This window comes from Gymnoscopelus microlampas, assembly GCF_963454915.1.
Source record: "Gymnoscopelus microlampas genome assembly, chromosome: 14".
In the NCBI taxonomy this organism is placed as follows: Eukaryota; Metazoa; Chordata; class Actinopteri; order Myctophiformes; family Myctophidae; genus Gymnoscopelus; species Gymnoscopelus microlampas.
In genome coordinates, this window is record NC_139951.1 from 15,604,049 (window position 1) to 15,625,228 (window position 21,180).

A 21,180-nucleotide genomic window follows, 5' to 3' on the forward strand; every position below is an offset into this window, starting at 1 on the left:
CCTTTGATTCAAATGCAGGAAGAGCAAGGAGGGTTAAAAAAAAAGGGCGGCGATGGAGATTTGCTTTGGCGAAGAAATCAAACCACTTAACACAGCCCGGGCAGGGCGGGCAGCACCCTGTAAAAACAAGGGGTGTGGACGGGTGGGCAGGGGGGGGGGGGCACAGGTGAGGTAACCGGGGGTTGTCTCTTGACCCTCAGGCTAAGGGGGAAATGCACCCAAATAAAAAGGCGGATGTACAAAGGGGGGGCAACTAAAGCAAAGCTAAAAATATGAAAGCGGTACAGAAGACAAAAAGTGGCGTCTGGGCCCAGTTGGAGGTGTGAATTATGAATGGCTGTGAACGGAGAGGCTTTGATAGGAACCGAATAGGCTCTATGCTTAGCAGCCATATTGGAAAGAAATTGGGCCTCTTCTTACTTCCTTCACAGGTGTTACCAATGTTACTAATGAAGGCTCTGTTCCATTCTGGTCAGTGTGCTGATATCGTGCATGTCAGCTCGCTAGAAACACTCCAATTTGGTTCCCAAATGGCCCCTTTTGGGTGGGTGTGTAATTACGGGTCCATTTGGTTCCATTTGTACACTCTCAGAGTTATGGGGGTCCTTGTAAATAAGACAACCACAATGCCACACTAAATGGAACAGAGCCTTAATTAGTATTATTGGTAACACCTGTGAAGGAAGTAAGGAAGGGGCCCAATTCATTCCCAATATGGCTGCTGTGCATAGAGCCTCTGCTTCAGGAGGACAAGGGTACGGCGGCTTCCTTGGACATTGTTCGTCACTCAAAAGGCTACATTTGATAGCAAGTGCAAAGCAAGCACACCTCCACGCAAAACGGTACAGTGTTGCCCCCTTCATGTCTACAAAGCCGTTGGTTCTCAAAGTGGGGTCCGGGGACCCCCAGGGGTCCTTGAGGGAGTTCCAGGGGGCCCCCAGCTAAATGGATAGTTAGGAACCATAGGATAGTTAAATGGATCGCTTGGACCCTTATGGGTCTTTAACTCTGAGAGCGTACAATTCCATTTGTACGCTCTCAGAGTTAAATTAACATTGATTTGACTATATATATTGGGGTTCCAGAGATAGAAATGTCATTAAATGGGGGTCCGTAGCCCTAATGCATGTCAAACGTTGAAATTAAAATGGTTGAGAATCACTGCTAGAGACGTAAAAATCTTCTCTTATGGGGGGTCCCTGGCAAATCTTTTGAAATGGGGGTCCGCGGGCTAATAAGTGTCAATTTGGGGGTCCTTGACATGAAAAAGTTTGAGAACCCACTGTACCTACTTCAATAAACACATACCGGTACATACATACAGTACATGTATTGTAGAATAGAATAGATACTTGTATTGATCCAACAAGGGAAATTCAGTTGTCAGGGTAGTACCGCAGTATTAACACAGGACAGAAAAGGAGTACACACTTTCTTGGCCCACCGTACTTTGCATGTTGTAGGAGCTTTACATAGACATAGACAATCTATCCCCAATCTATGAACACTTGAACAGTCAATCCTACATATCTCTGCTGTCCAGCCAGAAACTGCTAACTCCAAAACGCTCATTGTTCAGGAAACGCAAAAACAAAATATACGTTTTTCAGGAAATGAAGAAAACCTTATATTTTTAAAACAAAGCAATACTGCCTCATCAAAGTTGGTATAGTGACTTTATATATTGTCAGATACTTGCATGTGTCATTATATTATCAACACTTTAACCAAATCGCGGGTAAATCAACACTTTACCCAGCGCAAGTGGAGTTAGCAGTTTCAGACGAGCAGAAATGCACTCGCTGCTGAGGGAGAGGTTTCAAAAGGGTACAAATTCTCAAAAGCTTACAATGGATCTCCAAGCTCACAATGCATCACAACAACGTGTGAATTAATGCCCTGATGCTTCATGCCACTTATTATATAGGCCTACGATAATAAACAGGACTTTAAATATTACAATAACTTCTGCAAAGAGGTAGTAGAATAGCGCGACAGAAATGCTATGAACGCCTTTCTTCTTGTCACATTGCTCTCCTCATTAAACACTTAATAGATTTTAGAAATATAATTACTTGTTTTCATAACATTAGCGTCAGTGCTAAGTTTGATAAACAGGTACACTGCATAGTTTTAACAGACTACGGGGAGCTTGTTTACGTGTTCCTCCTCCTCGTTCACTGCGCACCGCGCTCTACTCATGCTGTTGAAAAGCAGCGCTGTAGAGGAGAGGGGGAGTTGTTTGTTTTTGACGGACAGTTTGAGGATCCAATGGAGTTGGGCGTTTTCGTCAGAGGCGCTTTTTAATACTTTTCATTGGTTCAAATGTTTTGATATTTTACACAGACCTAAAGGGTGTTCAATAGCCTTGATTAATGAAAAAAAAAAAAAAAACTGAAAATGGAGTTAGCTGGTCCTGGCTGGACACCGACGATATAGTATGTAGGTCCCCCTCCCCACACGTATGTTATGTAGGCATAATAAATTGATACGAACTTTGTTGTTACACTTGATATGCCAAGCTTCAGTGAGCATTGGGGCAAAAATGAACATTTAGCCTGGCTGAAAGTATGAATAATTTCCACACATAAAAAATACCTGCTAGTTTGACACTGTGAGTACATGACCACAAACTCACGACTAAAAGCATTTACACCTCAAAAATAAAATACAAAAAGTGCTTGCACACTAGCAAGCACACAGTTTCTCTGATATGGTTTTATTTTGATGTGATGTCGTACCTCCTGTAATCTTCGGAGGAGAATAACTGTGTTTTCGCACTGATGTGAAACATGTTATCCAGGTAAAATGTGATGTCTAACTCCATTATTTAACCACTTAAGCCCTATTTGCATTCAGTAAATATTACTGTATTTTCCATTGTGAATTATATTGCAAGGAAGGGTAAAGTCCCTCAACCCTTATGGTGGTACCGGCCAAACCGGGTAAATGTGAGGAATCAGGTTTGAAGCACTGGTTGGTACTGGTGAACCTACATTATAATTACGTTACTGAGGGAAAAGCACAGGATTTCACTTTAACTTCTTATGTGAAGTCCACAAAGTCAGAATCCAATTAAGTATCAATGGAGCAGCTGTCGGTTTGCGGATCTGGATGAGAACATCCAACAATAGTGTTACAGTAGTTACAGGATATTTGAAAACCAGCTCTTTTTATCACTGTTGTGGTGGGGATTTATTGCTACTTATTACGGCGTGGCTCTGAAAGAGGCTAGCCGTCAATAAAAGGGTCTGTGTGTATGTGCGCGCGCACAATGTCATTTCGTAAATAGCTGGAACGATCAGCGCCAAATGACTTGTGCACACTGCCAGTGTACCTTAGTACCTCCCCTAATTCTTTTCAAATAATGTTTCATACTTATTGAAATATCTAACTTTAATAATATTATAATGGAAGACAATGGGGCTCGGATTATCCAAATTTGGGCACGGAGGACGTACTGTACTTATATATCATCATGTCATCCATAATGAACTTGTTGACTGTCTATCATTAACTACAGTATCGACGAGCAAGCGTTAAGCAAAGTCATGCCCAATTGTGCAAAGTACAGAAAAATAGATACAGAAAGAAAACAGAGTGCCGCGCAATGAGCTTGTAGATCTGCTATTTTTGAAAAAACGCGATATTTCGAGATGGGTGTTTTACGTTTTTCAGAAAACTGTTTTAGAAGACATTTTGGAGAATCGTATCTCAGGTCTTAATAGGTTAATGCACTAAAATGGAGAGGGCAGTGCCAAACTACAGCTGGATGTGAATGATTTCACATCCTGTCACATGAACAGTAGTACTTTTCAAACAACTTAGCTTATTACTTGCTTACTAAGTTACCCCGCTTCAAAGAACCTCAGCTTGAGTCGAAATGTCGAATTTACTTCCTTATTTCGCCAATTAGGAAGTAAATTCAAGAGAGAGTTGTTGGATATAATCTATCCTATCCGTTTCAAAATCCTGATGTCAATGTACAGTATGACATCCAACTAGCTGACAGTTATAAGACAGCTTAGAGAGCCTTAAATAATGTATCCTGAACTGTTTTGTCTGTTTGCAGATAACAGATTATCATTATCATCATTTTGTCATCAATCTGTGCTCAAGTTAGGTTAACTTCATCTAAATGAGAGGAAACAAACCTACTTTATATTATATATTGAGGGTTACGTGGAGATTCAAGCAGTTTGTAAAACACTTACTTCTCTTTTTTTTTCCCCAACATTTTTATCCCACAATTTTGCAACCCCATTGTTTTCACCCAGTGCCACACTCCCTCTGCCAACCTAGGGAGAGCCCAGAGCCGACCTCATGCCTCCTTCAATGCATGAGATCTAACAAGCCTTCTTATCACCTGACAGGGGGGAGTTTCTCCTGTAGAACGTACTGTAGCGCTTGGAAGGAACACGTTATTCCAACCAGTTCCTTGCCCCTCCATCAGGCGCCACGGCTGACCAGGGGGAGGCAGTATAGAGACCAGGATTACTGCATGTTTTTGTGTGGGTATCAAAAACATTTACTTCTCATCTTAAAAAAACAGCACCAGAGGCATAAGATGCATTAAACCAGAGGCTGATGTTCCATGCCAAAGACCCTCAAACAGCCCCCTATTCCAAAATGGCTTAAAAATAGCAGATAGACAAGCTCACAACACATTGCGATGCGACATGTTGAGACCTTGTAGATCTGCTATTTTCACAAAATGTTAGAAAGACTTTTTTTTAAACTTTTTTTTATGTTTGACAATAATTACGTGGCCAAAATAAGGACACCAGGTTTATTTTATTAGCACAATAATCCCCTTTCCAGTTGTTCCCCCTGAGCATTAAAGTATGACTGATGTACAGTAGCTCTATGGCTGGTGATGGTGCATGATGATGGTGAACGAACAAACAACATGAACCACACTATCCATCCCACTCACTGACATCGTGGGTTTGGCTAAAACACACATCACTGTTATGATGTTATCGCTAATCCAATTCATTACTATGACAAGAGGCAGAACGCCACTCATTTATGGTTCCATGCAGGCAAATGAGAGGACTGTAAATCTTACATGCAGCACTATCCACTTATAATTAAGATGTTGACAGGCTGAGGGCCACCTTTACCATCGGCTTTAAAAAATGGATATGGCATTAATATCTCATCTCCATTTAGACATTTTTTTAGGGTGAGCAGAGCCCGGGCCCTTTATCAACTTATGTGATGACTTCTCGGGGGCCTTGGTCTGTGGGGGTCGCTCAATTAAGACGTGCGAAAGAAAATGTCCAAAGCGAGGTTATTTCGTTTTTTTCCAAAGGAGAGGAGGAGGAGAAGCGAATGGAAGTCTTCAGGGGGGAAGACAGAATGTTAGAAACGTGCAGGGTGAGAAAGCCACTTACCTCCTCGCGCAACTTTATCAACTGCCACAGGAAAGCCAAGAGAAGGAGGGTAAGAACGAGAGAGAGAGAGAGAGGGAGAAAGAGAGAAATGGAAAGAGAGCGTGAAAGGAGAGATAAAAAAAGCACACGTGGCAGCAGAGCAGATCACTCATGCGGGCTGGGAGCGGAATTAACCTTGACGATTTATCCCGTTTGCATGTTTAGCATTTCGGAAATCACAAGACAAACACATTAAACGGAGCTAAACACGCCGCTCGGCTCGCGCCGACTTTTTTTTTGAACAAACAAAGATCAAGTTGTGGCGCTGTCACATTAAACAAAGAGCGGGGAGTGGATGGCTCGACTTGTGGCATCTCAACTAGCATCATCAAGGAGGGAACATCACAGAGCAGTCATATGGCAAAGAGAGAGAGAAGGGGGGGAATGAAATAAGACTGGAATCTCAGTCAGCACTGTGGAAAGAAATACCATTTGGGGTGGGGTATATAGTATGAATAAAGTCATTTATATATTGTGTGTGTCATTTTGTTTGGAATGAATCTATGGAATAACCCATTAAGGCCTGAGTCTGATTCTTAAAAATGTTTTCTAAATCCTAACAGTTTTTTGAAAAAAATATAAATATATATTTTTCCACAATTTTTCAAAAATAGCAGATCTACAAGCTCTCGGTGCCACGCTATGAGCTTGTATATCTGCTATTTTTGAATAGCCAAAGAAATCTATAGTGACACAGATGCGTTCCCCGTCTTAATGGGATAAAGGTGAGAGACAATTGTGTGCCTTCACTGGAGATGGAGAAACGCTGAGCCACAGTCCCTCTTTTGCCCCTGTGCATCAAATGCATGATATCCTGTCAATATTTCATGTACCTTATGTATCTCAATACCGATGCCTGCTGTGTTGATTATGTATGGGAGAGAGAGAGAGCCGTGTGAGGCTATAGCCCGTGTATACATATACATAAATACATAACAGTGGAGCTTATTATTAGGACAACCAAAAGGTCATGAAATATGAATCTTAGCATTAGCTATTCATTTTTTTGATCAAAGAGAATAATAGATTTAAAAGTGAAGTAAATAGGAAATGCAATTCCTTTTTCTTTGTCACAGGAGGGAACTTGGGGATCTTTGATAAAGAGTCGGTCAAAAAAAAAAGCCAATAACTACATTTACAATTAATCAAGCCTGATCACAATTAAGCCATTAAGACCTGGAACACATCTGTGTAATTTTTTGATTTGAGCTAAAAAGCAGTATTTTAACACTTTTGGCTATTCAAAAATAGCATTGTAGATCTGCTATTTTTGAAAAAGATCGAATATTTTGAGATGAGGGTCGGCGGCCAAATAGATATGATTTTGGGGGGTCCTTGACATGAAAAAGTTTGAGAACCACTGATATAGAAACATACGATTTTTCAGAATACTTTAGGGATTTAGAAGGCATTTGTAGAATCGGCTTCAGGTCTTGATGGGTTAAAAGGCTGCTGTTCTTGAATGCAGAAAAGGAAACGGGGCGGGGGTCTCATTTTGGGAGAACACATGGCAGAGAAGGGGTGTTTGGGGGACACATTTCTAAATGTCTGCCTTTGCAGGTGAATATGCTGTATACTGTATATATATATTTTTTAGCTCTGTTCCTTGGCTGAGATTAAAGGTTAGCAGATCTGAAGGTGCACTCAAGGCCTCTATTACTCCCACTCTCTTATCTCATTCAGATGTGCCCGGTCATTTGGAATTTTAGCGAGTTTTGAAACCGTTTGCCATCATATATCCCCCAATAAAAGTGGCAAAAGACTGGCCCGGTTCATGAATTACAAACTCTAGTTGTGGACTAAAAGAGGGAAAGAAGAAATAAGACTGGTATACACGGTCGGGGGGAGTCATGGGGGTGACAGACTGAGGAACACAAAGACGTATCCGTCAACCAGCACAAAATGACAAATTATATTCTTCTCACAAACAGTACCTAAACTACAGTAAATAAATCGTCTCTATTTAATTGCGCCATTGATTAATGCACAGCAGGGAATTTTAGCACACAATAATATATTTAAACAAAAAAGTATTTTCAGCCAATTACAGTGTTGCTGCTGTCTAATCACCGGATTCACTATTTTAAACCCGTTTTAAAATTCAGATTTAGATTTCTAAATGAAATGGTGCAAAGACGAGCGAATAGGTGACGAATATGGATCATTTCAAAACAGGGAAGAAAGAACTGTCACCGTGTATTCACAACAGAAGGCAGGTACATTAGCATGTCTGTGTCTGTTTCTCTAAGGAGTTCTCAGCCTTGATAATGTCATAACCGGTACATAGTAAAATCCTTTGTGATAATTTATCCATTTGTAACTCTCTATTAAAAAATGAGGATTTGACTGTGTATCGGGATCAAAATATGTGTTCAAAACGCACAGCTCCCATGCATCTTTTTCTTTCCGTTTTTTTGGTGAGAACAAGATCGACTCTGCAGCCAGAAAAACTTGTCTTTTCTTCCAGAAGGTCACGACTCCCCACCGAGAATGCATTATGGAGCAGGGCAAAGTTTAAAACTACACTATAGATGTGCTTATTTGGGGGGCTTCAACCAGCCCAGCAGATCCACAATGATCCCCCCCCCCCCCCCCCCAAACCTCATCCCCACGCCGTCCGACTCAATGACTACCAAACAAGCCTTGTTCTAGCTCATTTGTGCTGCCCGACTGATTGCAAGTCCTTCCTAGAGGATTTGCCGAGACTATGGGAGAGAGGATTGTGTGCCATAGTGTTTACCATTTTTTTTCCCCATTTAGCTTTATCCCATTCAATCCGGGAACGCAGCCGTGTCATTTTTATTTTTTATTTGGCTATTCAAAAATAGCAGATCTACAAGCTCATAGCGCGGCACTTTGAAAAAATCTTGAAAATCTGTGCAAATCTTTGAATATTTATATTTTTACATTTGTACATTTGTAATTCAAATCTTTGCTCTGGGGGGGGGGGGTCCCTGGAACAAAACATTTTGAGATGGGGGGGTCCACGGCCAAATACATAATCTAAAAATGTTTTCTAAATCCTAACAGCATGTTGCTATATCAGTGGTGCTCCAACTTTTCCATGTCGACGACCACCCAAAATGATATGTGTTTGGCCACGGACCCCCCCCCCCATCTCAAAATATGATGTTCCAGGGACCTCCAGAAGCACATATCGGAGTTAGAAATGTTCACTTTAAAACATATAAATCTATATTCAAAGATTTACACACGTTTTCCACGATAAAAAAATTATAATAGCAGATCTACAAGTTCATAGCGTGGCACTCGCTATGAACTTGTATATCTGCTATTTTTTAATAGCCAAAGAAATCTAAAATGACACAGTCAGATGCTTTCCCGGTCTAAATGGGTTATTTCGCCTTGGCATATGTTCTTTTCAAAGCATAGCCAGGCATGCTAGCTTTGCTCAAGAGATATCGAGAGCGGTAAACACGGAATATTGTACGTTTTATAATTACTCCTGCACGAGTGCCTTTTTCCCAGTGTTTTTGTGATGCTGGCCCGTATTCAAAATTGCACTGCTGCAATTTTTATGTTATGATAATCAGCAATTTTTTTTTCTCTTTTTTTCAAACAAAAGACTCTTTTTTTTTTATCCAATACGGAATTCGATACAAGTGGTAATCTGCTTTCCTTTGTAGCCTGTAAAATCTGGTCCATGCCGGCTCAAACCAGCACAATCTCTCGTGGCCAAGCCTTCTGCTGTGACTGAAATCGAAACTATTCCGTAGAGTGTTCGTGTGTGAAAAAAATGGGTGTATGTGTGTGTGTGTGTGTGTGTGCGCTCGCTGCTTTGTGTGTGGTATGTGGTCGTGTGTGTGTGTGTGAGTGAGTGTGTCCGCACTTGTGCGTGTGTTGCATGCAGAGGGGAATCAGAGAGGGGAAAAATGTGCAATGGTAGCCTACCACATTATAAAAAAAGAAGAGAAAAAAACGAGCGATAGCGCCAATTCAGTCTCTGTCCGCATACAGATAACGAATAAATGCCGAACTCTATTAAATCGTCCTTTGGCCATTATCGTGGGGCCAACACGCCATTTTCAGAACTTATGACGGCTCCCTATTTACTTAGCTATAAATCCTTGCCATGTAACCAACAGATTTGTGACTAGTAATGATCTGCTCAGCCAGGGCTATATGAAATGATCCTGACCTCTTTCAGATCGTCAGGAATTAGATTGACCAGCTTGCCCTGGCCCCCACCATCCCTTTCCCCCCCTCTCCTATCACCACTGTCTCGTTCAATAAAAAAAAAAGAAACTGAAGTTGTGAGAGCACTCCACTCACAGCGAGAACCAAGTCTCGTATTATCTCCCCAAGTTTTTAAAATGAGGTACAGTACAGTAAATATGGCAACCTGGGAGGAAAAGGGGAAATATCTAGCGTTGACATTAACACATTCCATGCCAGTGAGTGTGTTAAAAATCATTATTACCATATTTTGTTTCACAGTAGGCAAAAAAAGCTACATTTCTATATTTAAGTCTAATTTCAGCAGTTTGAGCATTACATATAAGGTCTGGGGTCCTTTCAGGTTTCACATTTATACTGCCGTCTAGACCATTTATGATATGACCTCTCTAAATTGCAATTTAGAAAACAGTGCAATATCAGGTAAATGTTACCGAGCAAGCCAGGGGAAATTAAACAAGGTTGACCCAAAATTCTGAGTCTAACTAACCTAACACAAGTATTGATAGGTTCTTTTTTTTTTTTTAGGTTTCAAGGATTGTGCCACTTTTATTTTCTATTTGTCTTTGTGCGTGGCACAAAGACACATTTTTTGTCTTTGTTATTTTTTTGTCAATAACATTTGTATGTTTATATTTTGTAAAAGTAAAGGATGCCGAGGTGTAACTGCAATGTTCCACATTCTTTATTCTTTATTTATGTGCTCGTCCTTCAAAACAAACAAATACTTGCACTTGAAATACTGGATTTTTAAAAATATGTGTTTTGACGTCTATGAAATAAAAAGGTGAGTATCAAGACCCTTGGATATACAGTACATTCGAGAGGATTGTTGAATAAGGCAGTGCAACACATTTGTAATACTAGTAATACTGCCTGATATAATTAAAATATTAAAACGAAAAATATAATTATTTTACAATATTGTATTTGTATTTTTTAAGACATGAATCCTGGATTCCTAGATTGTTTATAAATATTGTGCATATTTTTCTTTTTTAATGAAAGAGAAGTAAACACATTTGAAATGAGATATGAGTTCTGTAGTTTTTTTTTTTTTTGTTGCTGGCAGTCCTTTGACAAGATTTTTGATAAGAACCATCACTGTCTTAAAATGTGACATTTCTGCCAGCACATCTTCCTTCCAACTTGTGTAGAAAATGTCAGAGTCACTTCTGCGTCTGGCTAATTTGCCGGGAATATGCATATCAATTACGCATCTCGGCTCGCAATACATATGTTTCTAAGATGTGCGGCGCACGGGTCATCATTGAAATGGTAATGGGGAACGCGTTGGAGAGGAGACAACTTTATTTAGCTTCGCTCAGCTGTGGATCATCTCACTGTACTTTTACAAAGCACCATGGGACTAAATGTGCAAATGTGCATTTGAGTATTCTTTGTGACATCTTTTTTTTTCTTTCTTTTTGGGCGTGCGCGTATGCAAATGTATTTATTTGTGTGTGTGTGTGTGTGTGTGTGTGTGTGTGTGTGTGTGTGTGTGTGTGTGTGTCCTTGAGGTGCACAGCTACTCGTGCGAGTTGACAGCCCTATTCTAAAGGCAATATATAATTAGTCAAAAGGCTTTTTTGGTCAGAGTTGAGAGTGCTTGTTTGTGAGTGGCAGATGTGCAGGTGAGCGCTAGGTAAGAGCGTCTGAAATGTTAAAACGCTCGTTCGGCTTCTCAAAACCGTTGATGTGCTGCTGTTTTGATGCGGCACTTCACACATTTATTCAAAACAATATAAGTCTAAAAGAACATGTGGCGTATTTTTGGGCAATTAAGATCACAATTTAAGATAATTGTTTTGAGTTTTTTTTCTCTCCCTCTCTCTTCACTACCATATTCAAATCTGCCATGAATGAATCAAGGGCATTTTGAAGACATTGTTCATTTCTGCGTGCTTATTGTATTGTCTTTTTGCTCCGGCGACAATGGAAGAAAGATTGTTAATACGGTCTTTATCGGTCGTGTATAATCCCTGGAATTCATCAGGCTGAATTAAAATGTTCAATGAAAATGTCAATCACTGCCTCTTTTTCAAAAAAACAATATGCCAATTTTAAATTCCTTTAATAGATAATAGATTATAATTTCAGCGAAGACAAACGGAATTCCCGATTTTTCTTATCAAAGACTAATATTAAACAAAATTAATAAAACATTTAGGTTTTCCTGTGGAGTATCATATCAAGCATTTGAATGATTTCCTGATTCTAATTATCAACAACAGCAGAACCCAGGACCCTATTCATTTGGAGTGTCTGCATTGTGCAGGTTCGCCTCCCTTGGAGTTTAAAGGAGCGTGTGTGTGTGTGTGTGTGTGTGTGTGTGTGTGTGTGTGTGTGTGTGTACACACTGATGAAGAATCTTTTGGATGGATAAGTCCACACACTGCTGGAGAACAGCTGTGGGGTAGTTAAGAGTGGGGGAGGCCGGCGTATTGGAGTTTGAGTTGAATGGAGTGATTTTGTGTGTGTGTGTGTGTGTGTGTGTGTGTGTGTGTGTGTGTGTGTGTGTGTGTGTGTGTGTGTGTGTGTGTGTGTGTGTGTGTGTGTGTGTGTGTGTGTGTGTGTGCGTGCGCGGCCCCCCAATCTGGCTCTGGCCAGACGCTGGACTTGAGGTCCCGTGGCCCATTCAAACTCGCCGTCCTCGGCAGCTTTGCATTAAACAGTGTTCCTTCCGCATGACTAGGTGACAATACCGCGATGGTGGCCCTCGACGTGGCCCCCAGGAGGGGGCCCTCTCTCCCTCCCTCTCTCTCTCACCCTGGGGGCCCCGAGGAGACCAGCCACCCAGCCACACACCACCCACACCGGGGTCCGGCGGCGTGGCCCCCTGATTAGCGCCTCACCTGAGTCTCCGAGGACCCGCCGTCTTCGCCCAGGAGCTCGTTGCGCACCTCATCACTGTAGGCGATACGTGACCTTTTCTGCAGGAGGAGGAGAAGGGGGAAAGAGGGAGAAAAAAGCAGAAGAGAGAGAGAGAGAGAGAGAGAGAGAGAGGAAGACAAAACAAGGAGGGAGGGGGGAGATATGTCTTAGTGGTGTTGTCGATGGGGGTAAGAAAGAAAGAAAAAAAAACCTGAAACAAGCATTCCTTAAGCACGAGAGCCCCCTAATGGCACACACTGTGACAGACTGAGCCTCCTCGCGCCAAGAAATCCTGAGTGTTCATTTCATTCGGAGCGCGTGCAAATGTAACCAAATGGCACCCCGTAAGGGTCCATTTGGTTACATTTGTACACGTTACGAACGCACGCGCCGTCGACACCGAGGATTTTTTTTTTACTGTGTGCGTCTGCAGGGTTTTTCAGGTGTCTAAAGTAAGGTGTGTGCCTGTTCACATATATATATATATATATACACACATACAGTATGCACTGCATGCACTATGTATGCATGTATGTATAGGGTTGGCGCAGGTACCCCGTGCAAGGGGGGCTCGAGGAGACAAGTGCACTCCTCCCCGACCCACCAGTACCTTTACTTCCAAGGTGATGTATGTACAATACCCAGAACGCACGGTGCCACGGAGGCACCAAAACCACCAACGCCCCCCGCCCCCCTCCCCCACCACCTCTTTTAACAAAATACAAGTTGGGAAGGATAATAAATAAATAGATAAATAAATAAATAAAAACTTGTGTCTTGTGTTGTGCGTGGAGAGAGGGTGAGGGAGGAGGGAGGGGGGGGGGGCAGAGGGGAGGACATGGTGTGGGCCAGGCAGATGTATTATATGTGGGGGAAAGTATCACTTGTCAGCGCTAAATCTTTTCTGGGGGCTGTCACCCTGCTGTCACCGGCTGCTTGCAGTGGCAGGCTCTGTGATAACACCGATGCTGAGACTCAGACAGGGAATAATTCATCACCCATTGGCGGCCCATCAGATTTTTTTTTTGGGGGGGGGCCTGCCTCTCTCTTTCTCTCTCTCTCTGTGTGTGTGTGTGTGTGTGTCTCTCTCCCCCACCAGATAGGCTGAGAAAAGGAAGAGGGAATGCCATGTCCAAACACACACACACACACACACACACACACACACACACCAAAAAAGAAGACAAACACACATACACACACATTTCACGAAACACTTCAGAGCGTTGCCACCTCCGATTCTGAAGGAGTGGGCTGCCGTCGTTGTACCACTTGTTTACAGACACCCGACCCAAGCAAAAAACAGCCTCTTGGCATGCCCTCTAAACTAAATACACACCAGCGGCAGACAGAGAAAGTGTTTACTAAGCCGTATTCACTTTCCTCGCCCGCCTTGACAGGGTTTCAAGGTGGGCTGCGGGAGGTGGGCCTCGAAATCAAAGACGAACGCCGAGCGCAGGAATGAAAATATCATTGTTTCTCGATGTGAATTCCCTCCATTGTCTGGATTTTACACAGTACCTTCGATTCTAGGTAAATACAAGGATGGGAAGGAGGAATTAGTGTGGAATCACCGATTTGTCTCTCTCTCTGTGTGTGTGTGTGTGTGTGTGTGTGTGTGTGTGTGTGTGTGTGTGTGTGTGTGTGTGTGTGTGTGTGTGTGTGTGTGTGTGTGTGTGTGTGTGTGTGTGTGTGTGTGTGTGTGTGTGTGTGTGTGTGTAAAATGGGGGGGGGGGGCTAGACATTGTTTTCTCTCAAATGCAGTATCCTCATCAGTAGTGCTCAGTGAAAGTCGGTTTTAAATTAAACAAAAGGCACTTTGATGCCACTTTCCGCAAGCAAGAAATGCAAACGGCAAAATTGAAAAATACCCCAAAAATGACCTCCAGAATGCCGCTCATCAAATTCCTTGATTGAAATAACTTCTTGGAACCAATCGCTTCGGTTTATTTATTTTTTTCTTCCTCTCCCATTCGTTTCTCCTGATAATCCGAAGCTGTGAGTGGAAAAGTCTGGGGCTGATGTGATTCGTCTGTTTGTTATTGTGACGGTGAAGGGCCACAGCTCTCCGGAGTAATTACCGACAAGACGGTATAGGGTCTAAATTGACCCAGGCCATGAAAACCAAGTAGATAAAGGGCGAGCGACCTAGACACAACACAGAGCGGCAGGCCGGTCGGTCCTCGGCCACACAGGACATGAACCAACGAGCCGAGCTGCCACTGTGGAGGGATAGAGACCAATCAACAACACTGTCTTAATGGTCTACCGTCTATCTAATGGTCAACGTGCAGTTTTCAGCACCGTCAGTGAGAACTGTAATAGTTAGTGCATTTTTAATTACGTGAATTGGATTCATTATTTTTGCCGTTGTTGCCCTTGAACGAAAATAACACAAATATTAACCACATTAACCCATTCAATACGGGAACGCATCTCTGTCATTTTAGTTTTTTTTTTGGTTATTCAAAAATAGCAGATATACAAGCTCATAGCGCTATGAGCTTGTAGATCTGCTATTTTTTTTAAATCATGAACATTTGAAATATACATATTTTTTAAGCGGACATTTGTAACTCAAATCTTTGCTTCTGGGGATCCCTGGAACTAAATATTTTACAAATGTTCGCTTAGAAATATATATATTCCATGATTTGCACACATTTTCACGATTTAAAAAAAATAGCAGATCTACAATATGGCTTAAGGCTTAATTGAGGAGGCATTCAAGGCAATAAAAAAGAAACATCACAGCACTAGGTGAAGAAACTGATGTGATTTCTTGATCAGACGAGTGGACCGTGTTCCATAGCAACCCATAGGCAGGGTCAAAGAGTGTCATAGATACTTTGTCCTGTTTGTTTATGGTTGTCTTTCCCCAGTCATAATAACTGCAGTAATACATTTAGTCTCTTTCACAGTATAGTCACCTTTTCTGAGCCACTCCTGAATCGATTTGAGAAGAATTATATTACATTTATTTGGGGTTTGATATTTCCATTACAGGCAGTGATTCATGTTAGGGCTGGGCGATGTGGACAAAATCAAATATCACAATATTTATGATTGCATATCTCGAAATATTACGATAATACCATACAACGATAATCTTTTTTTTTTTTTTACATTTTCAGCGTGGCTATGTTCTGTATTTTTTAGAACATTTTAAAGTATAAAATAGTGATTAAAACCAGGAAAATACGACACTTATGCCGTATCATGATATTACGATATCCAAAATCACAATTGATATGATATTGTGATATGAGACTAGTCTCATATCACGATATTGATACTTTTTACCACTTAAGTACTATTTAATAGTGAAAATAGCCGCTCCACAAGCTCACAACATGTCACGATCACGCGACGTGTTCTGAACTTGTACAGTATATCTGACATTTTTACCATTTCTTAAAAAATAAATTATAATTCTTTCTTGAAAAATTCAGAAATTATTTTGAAAAATGTTAGAATTTTTGTGAACATTTCTGTAAAAGGTAGTTTTAAAAAAAAAGATTTCTAAAAATCTTTTGAAATAGCAAAAACTAAAAGGGACATTTACTCGCGACCTGTAGAAAAATGGGTCCTCGACCCAAAAATGTGTCCCGACCCACTGTTTGGGAAACAGTGAGTAGTCAACAAACGACGGGGTAAACGGTCACGTAGATAAGAGTGCAAAGACAACAATTAAGTGCTACAAAGGGCTTTAGGCTGGTGTAATGCCAGAGGAGAAAACAAACATCAATCTGCAAGCACCACATGCAATATGCAAGGCACACGCACAAGCACACACACACACACACACACACACACACACACTTTCACACACACATCTTTTTTTGCTGGGAAAACTCCCACATATTCCATTTAAGTGGAGTTTCATCTTAAAGAGCTGCGGTGTAACTTAGGGGAAAGATGCTTTTCAGCAGTAATTGAGACGATGGAGCCCGAGAGAAGCACTGATTTGAGTGCAAAAGGCTGAACGTCGCCTTCAAACCTTACGCAGGGTGTTCTTTTTCTCTTCATTTCTTTTTTTTTTTTTGTATTTCTAAATAGCTGTTTGTTACAACACAAGCAGCATGAAGGCGCTTTTTGCAATGAGCGTGGTGCCGATAACAAAAGAGAGTAGAGAGAGAACGAGGGGGAGAAGTGCCACAGAAACAAAAGGAGTAGCTTGCTCCGTTACTTCCCCCAGTACCTATAGATGCTGGAGGTTTAAGGATTCCCCCCTCCAGACAAAACAACAGAATCCTGTTCCTAGGAGTGATTATTCCCCTTCTCTGCATTTGATGTGAGACTAGAGGCAGCTGCAACGATATCGACGGCTTCACCCCATTGATAGACTTTGATTACGACTTGCCGTGTTATGCATAAAGGCAAAAAAACTCCCTCGTGCGGTGGTGGCACAGTCGCTTTTTCCTGGATTCCTGACAACGGTGTTGGCTTGGTGGAGGTGACGAGAGTAGGATACATATGGGCTATTAGGGCAGGGCCTGTTCCACGGTGATACCTGGCAGATGAACTCGTAATTTAAAAAAAAGAGATTTGATAAGAGGTAAGACAGTGACAAGGATCTCGTGAAAATGGAAGTCAGGGATTAACGCCATCTAACACAACATGAAACCAGCCAATCTGGCTTTGTAATCTAAAAAAAAAAAAAAAACTAAGAAGGTTCCTTATTACTCTCAGAAAAGAAAGAGAGAGAGAGTCTTTTATTACAAATCCCTTTGAAAGGTCTGTCATTTGTCATTTGTTTTGTTTTTTTTAATCTCGGGTGATAATTCGCTTCTATACCCGGAAGCAAAAAAAAAAAAGAAAAGTACAAAGATCCGTCTTAACTTTATGCAAAGCGGCCCGCCTTTAAAACTCTCCACGTTGCGTCAAATGTTGGGATGGAGGTGCTGGGGGTCCTGTCAAAAAACACACGTTTTACTTCAGTTGACACGGACCGCCTCAGATGAAAAAAAAGAAAAAGAAATAAAGGAGGCTCATCTTCAGCCCATCAAAATGTAATTACATATGCATGCATACCGATTCATATTAGATATGCTAATGGGGCGGGCAATATTCTCTGAGCAGCAAATTATATTTATATAATCATGACAAAATATAGGAGTCTCTTCTTCTTTCTTCTGGATAGTTTATATGGGCACATATGGGTATCTAATGTATAAACAAAATGTCTTAGATATTTCTTAGAGCAGCACTCCATACAATTCCAGGGGGCAAAAGAGAAAAAAAAGGAAATCTAAACATCTGTTTTGCAGAATAGGGACATTTATCAGTAATTGCAACGCACTGTGTATGATTGTTTTCAACATGTAACAATCACCATTTGCTAATGTAGGAGAGAGAAAAAAGTTGCTTCTGTTAAAAAAACAAACCATTAGAATAATTAAAACCAAATAAACTGATCTTCATTATAAATATGTTTCCCCCCCCCAACCCCCATCACTTTCTTTTTTCCCCTTTTGCCCACTTGCATTGAGCGACACAAGGACAGGCGCAAGTAATTGTGGTTTCCTGGAAAGCTGAAAATGTAAACAGTTCATTAGACGGGAAATAAAAGGCGTAAAAATACCCGGGGGCAGGGTGTAATGAGGGGTCCTGAAGTTCCTCCACACACACACACACTTTCTCTTTTCCTATACTCGCCCGGCGTGCGCGGCTTGTGGCGTCACGTGAACAGTAATTAACCATATTCAACTTCCAATAGTGCGTTTTCATTGCGGGCCTTTTCTCACCAGTGGGAGAGAGTGGGGCGGGCCGCTTCCTGTTTTGGACTTAACCCATTAAGACCTGAAGCCGATTCTTCAAATGTCTTCTAAATCCCAACAGTATTCTGCAAAAAAAACGTATGTTTCTATATCAGTGGTGCTCAAACCCTTTCATGTCAAGGACCCCCAAAATTATGTGTATTTGGCCGCCGACCCCCATCTCAAAATATTTTGTTCCAGGGACCCCCCCATGAAGCAAAGATTTGAGTTACGGTGCCGCGCTATGAGCTTGTAGATCTGCTATTTTTGAATAGCCAAAGTGTAAAGTAATGCTTTTTTTTAGCTCAAATCTAAAAATGACACAGATGCGTCCCAGGTCTTAATGGGTTAATGACACTTTTGTCCAGCTCCCCTTGTTGGCCTCAAAACTGGCGTTTTAACCTTTCATTTGGCTGCTAATCGGCTCCGCGCGCCGCTGGAACAGAGGTGTTGGTAGGATGTGGACCGGTTTCGCCTGAATCATACTTAAACACAAGTAGCCAAATCTACAAGCTCACAACGCCCCACCCTGCGACGGACTGTGAGCCTGTAGATCGGTTATTTCCCATGTGCGACACCAGCAAGGAACCAAGTATAAATCCGGCCATTACACAATGCCAGACCCCTCAGAAGATACTGTGCATACCTACAAGCTCATAGCGCGGCACAGAGTGCCGCGCTATGAGCTTGTAACCCTAACCCTATCTGCTATTTTTGAAAAATTATGAAAATGTGTGCAAATCTTTGAATAAATATTCTTTTAAAGCGAACGTTTTGAACTCAAATCTTTGCTTCTGGGGGGTCCCTGGAACTAAATATTTTGAGATGGGGGTCGGCGGCCATATACATATCATTTTGGGGGTCCTTGACATGAAAAAGTTTGAGCACCACTGATATAGAAACATACGTTTTTTCCGGAATACTGTTGGGATTTAGAAGACATTCGTAGAATCGGTCTTAATGGTAAAAACAATCTTTAAAATTGGCATGGATATCGCAATAAATTGTGACATTGGAATGGAACTATCCACACACACACACAGACCAGGGTCCCCACACATTTTTAGCAATGAATTTCCAAAACTTTTCCAAAACTTTTCCAGAATATTTAGCCCAATTTCCAGGCCTATATAACAATCATTCGCAATAATGTGTCTCTTACTCCTATGTACAATGCCCAAAGATAGGCAGTGTAGCAAAATAAATAAATAAAAAACAATAAAAAGTGTTTGGGGGTGGGGCACAGCCGCGAAACCTCGCTCAAATAGAGCCTGCGAGCGAAAATAGGAGGGGTGGACGACGTCGTTGCACGGTTCGTTGTCGCTTGCGGTAGGTCAGGACGGTCTCATTCAAAAACATGCATTTTAATGAGATTTCATCGCCCGCTCGCGTCACGGCGCATCGCTGGCAGTGCGGATGGGGTGTTACACAGCCTGTTCGGCGAAAAACTACTTATGTTACATATTTCGTGTAATGTTATACATGTTTATGAAAAGGTTTTGTATTAAAAGAAATCAATAGCCAAAAACAATGCATAGCCAAATATTTTTCCAGGACCTTTGATGAAGTTTGATCAATTCCAAACCTTTTCCAGTACTGGATTATTTCTTTTTTAATTTCAAAATATTTCCAGGAATTTCATGACCGTGGGGACCCTGACAGACACACACACAACTTTACAAAAGGTTGTCTACATCACCACACCACAGTCACATTCTCTCAGCTGACGCACGGCCTGATGCCCGTGGAACCCCCACCCCTCCTCCCAGAAAGAGAGGGGGCAAGAGGTGGCCTGGTGTTGCATGGCGTTTAAAAGGAAGCCGAGACCTTTAAGCAGGCACAAGTATCACAACAGCGTCTTCAATAATGCATCTCTGCCTGGCAGGGGGTTAACACACGCACACGCACACACACACACACACACACACACCCTGTCAACACAAGGGACAAGAACTGTGTACTGTACACATCCACTTAAACGCACACACGCACACACAGAGAGTTCTTGTTTTTGCACTTTATCCCGTCTTTTAACACAAACAAATTGAGGGAGGTGGTTCAATTAAGTAAGTGCTCCGTTTTCCTTTTCGGCGTGCGTTTGATATATTATCAGATGAAGGCGAGCAGGCTGCGGTTTGGGGATTGTCGCAGGAGGGTGTCATGTGTTTGCCTTTGTTTTGTCACGGTCTCTGGGTGCCATCAAATCCTCCACTCCTCTGGAGACTGTGTGTGTGTGTGTGTGTGTGTGTGTGTGTGTGTGTGTGTGTGTGTGTGTGTGTGTGTGTGTGTGTGTGTGTGTGTGTGTGTGTGTGTGTGTGTGCACAAAGGCTACTTGTGTGTTGCAGGGTGGAGGCTCCTGCAAGCCACTCCATCCCAGTGAAATCTCCTTTAGAGGAAGGTGTGTGCGCGTGTGTGTGTGTGTGTGTGTGTGTGTGTGCGTGTGTGTGTGTGTGTGTGTGTGTGTGTGTGTGCGTGTGTGGGAAGACGATGATGCTAGAGGAGCCGGAGCCTCAGATAACAGCATGGGGGCCCCTCTCATTAGCTCACAGGTTGTGGCGCTTTCGGGTGGCTTCCCGTGCGACGGACGCCATTGTGCTTCCCCTACTTCCATTGGAACAAAACGGAGAAGAGAGTCTCAAGCAAAGCCATTGTTGGAAAAAAACAAAAACAAAACGAAAACACACACACACAGACGCATGCGCACGCACACACACACACACACACACACACAAATGAAGGCAAATGATCAGCTGCTGCTGGGCGATAAATAAGCCCACGGAACATCTAAACAGGTGCGAGGTGACGAGACTGTGTGGCTGTGACAACATGTACCGACGCCGCGCTTTCAAAAAAGGATCTTATGGTGATTGTTATTTATTTATTTATACCGCGTTTCTTCTTGTTTTTTTTTT

The 21,180-nt window shown here is 42.0% G+C and overlaps 1 protein-coding gene across 2 annotated transcripts in view; it reads right to left on the reverse strand.

Annotated features, from left to right (window-relative positions):
• Positions 1–21,180, reverse strand: part of vti1a (vesicle transport through interaction with t-SNAREs 1A) — a 185,151-nt gene that overhangs the window by 124,476 nt on the left and 39,495 nt on the right. For both annotated transcript variants that reach the window (XM_084078710.1, XM_084078711.1), the window contains exon 4: positions 12,491–12,568. In XM_084078710.1, coding sequence (XP_083934836.1) covers positions 12,491–12,568 — 78 coding nt within the window. The remainder of the gene's footprint in view (positions 1–12,490; positions 12,569–21,180) is intronic.